A 10,787-nucleotide genomic window follows, 5' to 3' on the forward strand; every position below is an offset into this window, starting at 1 on the left:
GCTAGGCGTCAAAGTGGCGCCTAGGCTGCAGCAATAAGGCGACCAAAGCGGTTGGGTCAAAATTTTTCAATACAACTACTTTCTATAATAAGCTAAACAAATATTCAATAGTCACATTCATCCAAAAAAAAAAAGCATTCAAGAATCATAATTATGAACAATTATTCAAAAAAAGAATACAAACATAAGTTCATCTCATCAAACCATGATTGTCAAAGTGTCTGGCTAGGCATTTACTGATTAATTGATTCTTGATGTTGAGTATGGCTTATGTTTCACATTCTGTTGCCAACAGGCACAGGGGTCCCGCTCCCGGTTAGTCGGTGGGGGTCCGGGGAGGCCACCCTTAGAGTAAAAAATAGGTCTTATATCACTTTGGGCCTTGGAGTTCCTTTGCAGTTTGGGTGTCAATTAAGCGGTTCAAAACAAGGTGGTTGAAAAACCGCCTTGCTGCCTAGGCGGATGCTTTGACAACCATGCCACAAAGAATTGGTACTTATTAAATACTTCTGTTTGCCATTTAGTTTTCCTAGAAAACATCTTGCTTCCTCTTTTCTCCTGACATGAAATGGGTCAAAGTCAACTACTTAGATAATTATCCAGCACGATTCACACTGCCTGGATACAGCAAAGGCACCACCCATCAATGGTGTTGGTGCAACCTAGAGGGGGGGTGATTAGGTTGCAACTAGTGGATTGTCCCAATTTTTCGGTTTATGCGGAAATACAAGGTAAATAGAAAATTTAAATGAAATTAAACAATACAATCAACCACAAGACAAGTATTTTATAGTGGTTCGACTATACAAGTCTACGTCCACTCCTCTCTTGGCCTCAAAAGAGTATTCCACTATTGATTTTTTTTCAATACAATGGGTAGAGATCAAACCCTTACAATAATCTTTGTTGCGGGGCAATAGTACCCTTTACAATCTTTGTTTAGCAAGTAGGGCAAGAGCACCCAAACAATCTTTGTTAACGGGCAAGAACACCCAAACAATCTTTGTTAACGGGCAAGAGCACCCAAGACCAAATTCTAATCAACCTAGACTAGAATTCAACAACCAATACAAATACAAGAAGTGTCGGATATTACCTTAACAAGAGGTGTGACACTTTACCTCTTGTGTGAGTGTGATGCAATGTGAGTTGTATGCTCAAATGGAAATGTATGCACTAGGGACGCCTTTAATCACCTCGAGCTTGCTTAATACCTTGGAATGTTCTTCAAGGTTGGGGAGAAGGTGAAAGGCAAAGCACAAGGCTTTCTTGCAATTTGAGAGCTTAGGATCAATTGGGGAGTGGGTGATCAAGAGTGTGTGTTCAACCTCTTAAATGAGGTGAATTGGGCTTATATATAGCACCTTTGAGTGCCTAAAGCCAATCCCCAACGGATAGAAAACGGACATAATTTTTGTCCTTTTTTTAGCTCAGACGGTCAGCCGTCTGGAAAAGAGCCGTTGTAAACTAGCCGTTATAGGCATAGCCATTATAGGCATTTTTAAAACTAGACAGAATTCCGTCTGCCCAGACAGAATTCCGTCTCAGACGGTCATCCGTCTCAGATGGTCAGCCGTCTACTAGACGAAAATTCCGTCTGGTTTTTTATTTCTGAAAAATCAGAAAAGCCAGACTAGACGGTCGGCCGCATGCCCAGACGGTCGACCGTCTGGTGCACACTCTGCTGAATTAACTTGGGGCTGGGACTTGGCTTGGGTTTTTGGACTTTTTGGTCAACCCTAAGCATTGTACACCTCACTAACATGTCCTAGGTCACTCTAGTAACATGAGTTACATATTATTAATGCATTTACATGAATGTGTATGTGAGAGTGTCTTAAGCCCTAATTCAGCCTAAGTCTTTGATCTTCAACTTGATCTTATGCAACGATCTTGATACTCATCTTGACTTTGGCTTTACTTGAGCATAAGCATATGACTTTGACTTGGAGTTGGTCCACTTGTTATCATCTTGAACTAAAACAACACAACTCAATATAGCCATTAGTAATTCATGTTTGTTATCATCAAAACCAATGGAGGCTGATGTGGCAAATGCTGACATGGCATTTTCCAACAATCTCCTCCTTTTTGATGATGACAAACACATGAATGATGGAAAAATATGAATGATCATTAACAACAATGAATACTCATTCATATGCATATTATCACATGTTTTCCCAATGAATTATCTAATTCATTCAATTCTCTCCCCCTTTTGTCATCAACAAACAATATAGGAGATGCTTCCCCTCAAATAGCACTTCCCCTTTGTCATTAATAAAAATGGGATAAGCATGAAATGCTCCCCCTAAAATAACTCTCCCTCTTTTCTTATGCTCCCCCTATATTATTGCATAAGAAGGAATTATCTCCCTCACATATGCACTCTCCCCCTACATGAATGCATAAAAGGAAAAGATAACACTATACTCTCCCTTAATAGACTTTTTCGGGGTCCTTAATTATTTTGAACAAGACTTCAATTAAGTTGTCCCTATTCATGTCAATTATTTTGTTTAAGCCCCTATCATCATTGTTAATGGAATTAAGATTATAGGAAGAATTTACCTCAAGGTCTTCTTGTTCTTCCTTGGACTTTGCCATTAGAGCCAAATTGGTTCTTTCTTCATCGGTCTCCTCCTTTTCTTCTTCATCATCACTTGTGATGTACGATATTTCAGCCATATAGGCTTTCTTCTTTTCTTCATTCGGGCACTCGGATTTGATGTAACCCGGTTTCCTACACTTACAACAAGTAACATTAGATACATAAGTTCTTTCCTTAGAAGGATTTTTACCTTTGTGTTCCTTTGAAGATTCTCCTTTGTGAGAATGCTTTGCTCCTTTCTTTTTGAGAAGTCTCTTGAACTCTTTGGCAATTTGGTAAAGCTCAATGTCCAAGTCTTCTCCTTCACCCTCACTTTCTTTTTCTTCCTTGGTGCTACTCTTTAAAGCTATGGACTTCTTCTTTCGATCCTGTCGCACACTTACTAAAACTTGCTTGTCTTCTTCAAGCTCCGCTTCATGAGCAAGCAAAGATCCCATAAGCTCATCAATGGTGATTTTTGATAGATTTCCTGCTTCTTGAATTGTGGTCTTTTTGGGTCTCCATGAGGGTGGAAGGGCTCTTAGAATTCTCCTTGTTACATCCTCATTTGCTAACTCCTTTCCAAGGCTGTGCAACTTGTTAATAATGTTAATGAATCTACTAAATAAAGAAGTAATGTTCTCATCATCTAACATTTGAAATTCTTCATATTGAAGCATATAAACATCTAAGTTCATCTTTTTGATGTGGTCGGTCCCTTCATATGTGACGACCAACTTATCAAATATTTCCTTGGCACTTTTGCAAATGCCACATCTATTGTAAACTCTTTCACTTAAAGCACATTGCAAAAACATTTTTGCTTTGTGGTTTAATTGAATTTTAACCTTGTCGATTGGAGTCCACTCGGCTTTGGGTTTGGGTACCTTATTGCCTTGTTCATCTATTTTGAGAACTTCATTAGGTCCACATGTCATGATGTTCCACACATCGAAATCATGTGCACAAACAAAGTCTTCAAACCTATTTTTCCAATAGGCAAAACCTTCTCCATCAAAGTATGGAGGTCTAGAGGTGTTAAGACCTTCGGTTCTTAAAGGAGCTTAATAAAAAGGAAAGTCCATGATCTTTGATTCTTTTAAAGATTGATTTCAATCTTAATTTGAGCTCCCGCTCTGATACCAATTGTTGGTGCAACCTAGAGGGTGTGATTAGGTTGCAACTAGTGGATTGTCCCAATTTTTCGGTTTGTGCAAAAATACAAGGTAAATAGAAAATTCAAATGAAATTAAACAATACAATCAACCACAAGACAAGTATTTTATAGTGGTTCGACTATACAAGTCTACGTCCACTCCTCTCTTAGCCTCAAGAGAGTATTCCACTATTGATTCTCTTTCAATACAATGGGTAGAGATCAAACCCTTACAATAATATTTGTTGCGGGGCAAGAGTACCCTTTACAATCTTTGTTTAGCAAGTAGGGCAAGAGCAACCCAAACAATCTTTGTTAACGGGCAAGAGCACCCAAGACCAAATTCTAATCAACCTAGACTAGAATTCAACAACCAATACAAATACAAGAAGTGTCGGATATTACCTTAACAAGAGGTGTGAAACTTTACCTCTTGTGTGAGTGTGATGCAATGTGAGTTGTATGCTCAAATGGAAATGTATGCACTAGGGACGCCTTTAATCACCTCAAGCTTGACTTCCGCAAGCTTGCTTAATACCTTGGAATGTTCTTCAAGGTTGGGGAGAAGGTGAAAGGCAAAGCACAAGGCTTTCTTGCAATTTGAGAGCTTAGGATCACTTGGGGAGTGGGTGATCAAGAGTGTGTTCAACCTCTTAAATGAGGTGAATTGGGCTTATATAGAGCACCTTTGGTGCCTAAAGCCAATCCCCAACGGATAGAAAATGGACATAATTTTTGTCCTGTTTTTAGCCCAGAGGGTCAGCCGTTTGGAAAAGAGCCGTTGTAAACTAGCCGTTATAGGCATTTTTAGCCCAGACGGTTAGCCGTCTGGAAAAAGCCGTTGTAAACTAGTTGTTATAGGCATTTTTTAAACTAGACGGAATTCCGTCTCAGACGGTCAGCCGTCTGCCAGACGGAAATTCCGTCTGGTCTTCTGTTTTTGAAAAATCAGAAAAGCCAGACTAGACGGTCGGCCGTTTGCCCAGACGATCGACCGTTTGGTGCACACTCTGCTGAATTAATTTGGGGCTGGGACTTGGCTTGGGTTTTTGGACTTTTTGGTCAACCCTAAGCATTGTACACCTCACTAACATGTCCTAGGTCACTCTAGAAACATGAGTTACATATTATTAATGCATTTACATGAATGTGTATGCGAGAGTGTCTTAAGCCCTAATTCAACCTAAGTCTTTGATCTTCAACTTGATCTTCTACTTGATCTTGTGCAACGGTCTTGATACTCATCTTGACTTTGGCTTTACTTGAGCATGAGCATATGACTTTGACTTGGAGTTGGTCCACTTGTTATCATCTTGAACTAAAACAATACAACTCAATATAGCCATTAGTAATTCATGTTTGTTATCATCAAAACCAATGGAGGCTGATGTGGCAAATGCTGACATGGCATTTTCCAACAAATGGCATTTGTACTTAAAAATAATAGCGTGCCAGACATGGTTATTTTTCCTAGTTTGCATTTTCCACTCTGCATAGGTATGATTATGATGCGAACACAGAGAGCCCCCTGGCCAAAACCCTAACTGGGGCCCCCTGAATGGCTCTAGGAAGCCCCCATAAGCTGGCTGAACCCCTTTGTAGGGATAATTAGGGCATTTCCAGCCCTTTTTACTTGCTGGAATCAATTCCAGCTTCAGTCCTAGAGTCCTATTTGAGTTTTATTTCTTAAGATTGGGTTATGTTTGAGTTGGTTAAGTTGTAATTTTTATCCTTTAGAAGTTTCTTTTAAGTAGAGTTTGTTTCGAGTCAGTCCTTGGTTATCTTAAATTCTAGCAAATATGCCATTAGAATTTTAATTAAAATAGAATTTGAGGCATGTGCTTAATAGAGTTTTGAGATAAAAGTTTATTTCCAGCATGATTCTTTAAATTTTAGATTCTATTTCAAGAGTCCAGATTAGATGGTGGGCTCTCTATTAGTTAAGGAATCCCACTTAGTTTGAAAGTCTTTTAATAGGCAATAAATAAGCCTATTGTTTCTTTGTAAGCTTTTAAGGTCTGATTTTTTAGAATAAATTGATTGAGTTGAGGATTATGGTTTCCTAGTTGAGGGGGCCATGGTTGAGTAAGAGTTTTGTTCAAGGATCAGCACATCTAGCATCGATTTCAGCTGCTGCTTCTTCGTTCCAGAAACTTTAAGCAGTCAAGCAAGCTTCTACAAGAATCACAGCAAGTAACAATTAAGTACAGAAGTTCCCCACCCCATCATCTACTTCCTTCCTCTTACGCATGCCCTCCCCCACCCTCCTCTGCCTTGCGCAGCCCAAGAAGCACACCCCACCCCATTGCTTCCTCTCTCTCCCCCTTCCCCTTCATTCCCAGCAAGCCCCCAGCCCCTTCGTCACTCTCCCCCTTTCTTGCACAACATCTCCCACCTCCTGCCCCTGCTGCTGCACCAGAACAGCAGCAACCCCGGCCCCCCACAACACCCCCATTTCCTCGCCTACCCTCCCACAACACTGTTAAGCCCCTCCCTCACCCTGCCCCTGCCCCCTCCCAACCCTCTCGGACTCTCTCTCTGTCTCTCTTTCTTGCGCCCCCCCAAAAAAAAAAAAAAAAAAAAAAAAAAAAAAAAAAAAAAAAAAAAAAAAAAAAAAAAAAAAGAAAAGAAAAAAAAGGAACAAAAGAAGAAAAGAGAAGGAAAGAAAAAGAAGAGGAAATAGCAAGAAAGAACGATTTTTTACTGTTTCAATATTCAACCCATATCCTTTTTTAAGCCTCAAACTTAATTCCCTCCCATCCATCTAGTTTGCTAAACCTATATTTTGATCTTCATGTTTGTTTAGCAATATTGTCCATTCTCATTACCTTGTTACATCCCTTATCCTTCTACCTAGTAAGGATCCCATGTTAAAAAAGAAAGAGCAAATTGCACTGGCACCGAAAATGGAGGCCTTAAAGCACTGACACCCCACTTTATGTTTAAAATGCACAGAGACCCCAAAATTGGATTTTTAGTGGATATATTTGTCCAATTTGTCACTAAAAACCTTTTTAGACACTATTTAATATAGGGATTTTTTTTTGAAAATAATCAGTGTCTAAAAGGTTTTTAGTGACAAATTGGACAAATATATCCAATGAAAATCCAATTTTGGGGTCTCTGTGCTTTTTAAATATAAAGTGGGGTGTCAGTGCTTTAAGACCTCCATTTTGGGGTGCCAGTGCAGTTTGTTCAAAAAGAAAACTATGCTTTCCCTTTTCTTCAAAATGCTTTTCCACATAATTTTGAATTGACTCATCTTCCTCTTTGTTAAAAGGAAAACTATATTTTTCCCTTTTCTTCAAAAGCTTTTCCACATAATTTTGAATTGACTCATCTTCCTCCTAAAGAGATTCCAACAACTTGCTTGGTTACCCATAGGCATCCCATAATATTTTACAATTATTTGCTGGAAGGTTTTGGGCAAATCCTAAATTCTAGGGACTCTTCTCAAGAAACCCTAACCCTAGAATTGGATTTACATCAGATAATTTATGTAAGAATTACAAGCATTCGTTTTCATGGGCCAAAGGATATTTAGTGATTATTTAGCCTAGTTATGCGACTGATGCTGATCTTTTGCCCTCTCTTGTGGAGCAACATTGTGTGCCACAACATGTCATGTTGCTTTGCCCCAAGATGTGAAAAAGCCAGGGTGCACTAGTATGCCTCAGCAATCAAACTAATGCACTAAAGTGCCTCAACCAACCAATTATTCAGGATAGTGGACTCCTCCGATTTCTGGTCGTGCTCTAAGATATCCCGGCATCAGAGCTGACACAATTGGATGATTAACTTTTAGTGTGGATTATTTTGTCCAACACTATGCGACAACATGTCATGTTGCTTTGCCCCCAACATGTGAAGTCGGGGTGCACTAGTGTGCTTCGGCAATCAAACTAATGCACTTTACTGCTTCAGCCAAACAATTTCAGGATAGCAAGCTGTTCCAGTTAATGGTCATGCTGAAAAATATTCTGGCATCAGAGATGACCCAATTAGATGGCATAGACTTCCAAATGTGTGGATTATTTTGTCCATATCATTTGCCTTTGCTTTTCCTTGACCAAACAATAATTCTGGCTGGATGGCTTTAGATTTGTGAACACCACCTACGTGCTTAACTAATGAAATGTTAGGCCAAATAGACCTACTCAAAAAAGAACTGTCTGATACAAACATCCTCCTAGGCATGTACTAAATGACCAAACAACTTTCATGAAATTGTTTGGATGGAATTTTTACGTGTACTATATAATAGAATAGAAAATGTCTCTATATGTGAACTAGTTTGTTACATGACTTGGCCAATAAAGAAGGCTAGGAGTCCAAGACATCTTCAATATGGCAATTTAGTTGGCAGAGCAACAGAGATTCTTAGGGTGACTCATGGTAAATTTCAGCAGAAGACTTTATGCAACCTGGAAAATGAAGCCCTTTCCCTTTTCCCATTTATCTGTTAAAGGGTAATAATAGAAAATTTTAGTAATAAGAAAATTTGCTAATTTTCTGTCAATTGAAATTAATAACTGACAGTTTGTATTATGACTTACGAGAAGAAAGTCTAGTAGCAAGACACATAATGGGCTATGTTGCTAATTTAGTCTGTAAACTTAAATATGTTAGCTCTCTTATATATAGACTATCTAAATTAGATAATTATTTTTTGAAATTGAGGGCTACTTGAATACTTCGACGAAGAGAGGGTTGCGCTTCCTTCTCTTCCTCGGAAGCAGTAAGGAGTTTGTTTCCAAATGACCCATGGCAGTTAGTTCATAACAGAATAATAGTTGGTTGCGGTTTGGGGACTTTGGCGACAAACTCCAGGATGGAATGCCAGATGATGAGTGCTTAGGTATGGTTTTCGGGCTTGGCCGTGTATCCGCTCATTGATTGGGTAATTCGCATGTTAGAAAGAGTACCATGGATTCAACAGCTATTAGCTTGAGATGTGAAATCAATATTTGAGGTGTAACTCAGAAACAAAATCTTGCAGCAGCCACCCCATGTTTGGCCTACCATCAATCAGACCTCTGCATTATAACATGTTTCTCCAAATTTAATTTTTCAAGTTGAAAATTGAGAAAAATCTGGGCTTTGTCTTCCCATATCTTATGACAATTTTGAGCCTTCGATGCACTACAGAGTCCAGGCCAGAGATTGTTCTTTTGTGCTGTGACGCAGAATGTTTTAGTGACCTGGATTTTGTTAGTTGTGGATTATCTGAAGTTAAGGGTTCTCCATTTTATAGTTGTAAACTTCGAAGCCTTCCATGCTTTGTTCTATTGCCAAATGGAGAGCAATATTCATCAATGAAACTAGATGTTTTTTATTTTGTATCTAATCCTTGCCATAGCTGCATCACTTTTACCCTTAAAACATTATAGAGGCCCTTGACTAATTCTCAATTTTTCTGAATGAGGCTTGAGGAATTGGCTCTTTCTGGTGAAGTATCTTAACAGTGTGTCTTTACTATGTCTCTGCAGGTACTTGTTCGTGACATATGGGTATTTGAGAAATCTATGTTCCACAAAGATGCATATTGGCGCCTTTGTGGACGGATATCATTATAGTGTTGCTCTGTGAGAAGCTGTTAACGTGCTGTGTATCTCCACGGATATTTCCTGTATGAGTGGCAGTCACCCCAAGCAGAGGAGATGTCTTAGTTATTATGTTGCCGTTCCCTTCCCCTAAATTTGATGAGTTATATCCTGCCCTCCCAATCATAAAGAAGCTTAAAAGATAAATGCAGAGAACCAGATTGGTAGCTTAGAATTTTTCAGAGTCACAGTTCTAGAGAATTGCCCTAAATGTAATTTTGTTCATTCTGGTACTCACTGCTTCAGTATTTATGTTCCTTCTAACCTGACTAATTTGAGTAGAAAATTCATGGTTGGAAATACTGAGATTGTTCTCTTATTTGTAGCTTTTTTAACAATTTCATTTTAATTACACTAAGTGCTGAAAGCCTGTGAAACGCTGGAGATTCTTGATAGGAATCATTCCAATAAAGTTTGAGTGAGTTTGTTTTACAGAAATAATAGTGTACCACAGACAGGCTTTCCTCTTTGCAGTGGGATTTTCCTTTTTTCAGGTGAAATTCACAGTGAGCAGCTTCGTGGCGATTCCGATGACACAGGCGAGTGCCAGATTATCAGGAGACTGTGTAGTGCGTACATAAATGGAGTTCTAATGGTGAAGGCAAGCATGGTTAAGCCCATATTTGAATCTGGATCGGTCCCGGCCAATTCTGATCCTGATCTGCATCAGGTCTGAAGATATCGGTTACAGACTTACAGGCTAATAGTTCCTATAAGCTACAATTCTAGTTTCTGAACTTGGGTTTATTGATCTGAATCGATCACACATTTGTGATCTGATCGGTCCATGTTTGAAATATGTAAAGTGAAAATACTTATATTTTCTTCTTTCCTTTTTATTTATTTATAAGCCGATTTGCTATTGCGTCAGCATGTCGAAAACTGCAAGCAGATAATGAGCTTTAGCCTTCCATAAATCTGACTCCATTATCCACCTAATTTGCTACATACCAATACCTCGCATTATACCAACAGAAGGACTCCCTGAGAAAACCAAGTTACACACAGCATAAGATACAATTTATGCTTAATAGGGTTCTGCACGGATATGGAAACAATGTTCAAGGAACTAAAGACCTATGGATTAATCAAGGGTGTCAAAACATAACTCGAACTGTTAAAATCAGATCAAACCAGCCTGTTATAGCCCAAACCGAATCGAAGCTTAATGGACTGTGTTTGGACTGAACAACCTTAGCATGTACTGGTTTTGACTGGTCCAGACCAACCCATGTGCGGCCTGCTAGCTCAAACCGTTTGGCCCGAAACTAGCCCAAACCCAAACCAGCCCGTTAAACCCGTTATAAATAAATAAATTTAATTTAAATGTAAAAGATAGAAAAACCCCCAAGTATCTATTTGTTTTCCTTAATTGTTTTGCTTTGAAATATGCAAACAACAAGCCTGTCAAAGCCTTCTCCATTTGGAAGATAAA

General features: G+C 39.0%; 1 protein-coding gene across 1 annotated transcript in view; it reads left to right on the plus strand.

The window, feature by feature from the left end:
* Positions 1-9,787, plus strand: part of LOC149019003 (Mitochondrial inner membrane translocase complex, subunit Tim44-related protein) — a 28,308-nt gene extending 18,521 nt beyond the window's left edge. The window contains exon 12 of the mRNA XM_089153088.1: positions 9,239-9,787. Within this exon, the coding sequence (XP_089009214.1) occupies positions 9,239-9,325 (87 nt within the window). The 3' untranslated portion in view covers positions 9,326-9,787. The remainder of the gene's footprint in view (positions 1-9,238) is intronic.
* The last annotated feature ends 1,000 nt before the right edge of the window (positions 9,788-10,787 follow it).

Source organism: Hakea prostrata, chromosome 4, assembly GCF_041222555.1.
Source record: "Hakea prostrata isolate BN-2017 chromosome 4, UWA_Hpros_2, whole genome shotgun sequence".
In the NCBI taxonomy this organism is placed as follows: Eukaryota; Viridiplantae; Streptophyta; class Magnoliopsida; order Proteales; family Proteaceae; genus Hakea; species Hakea prostrata.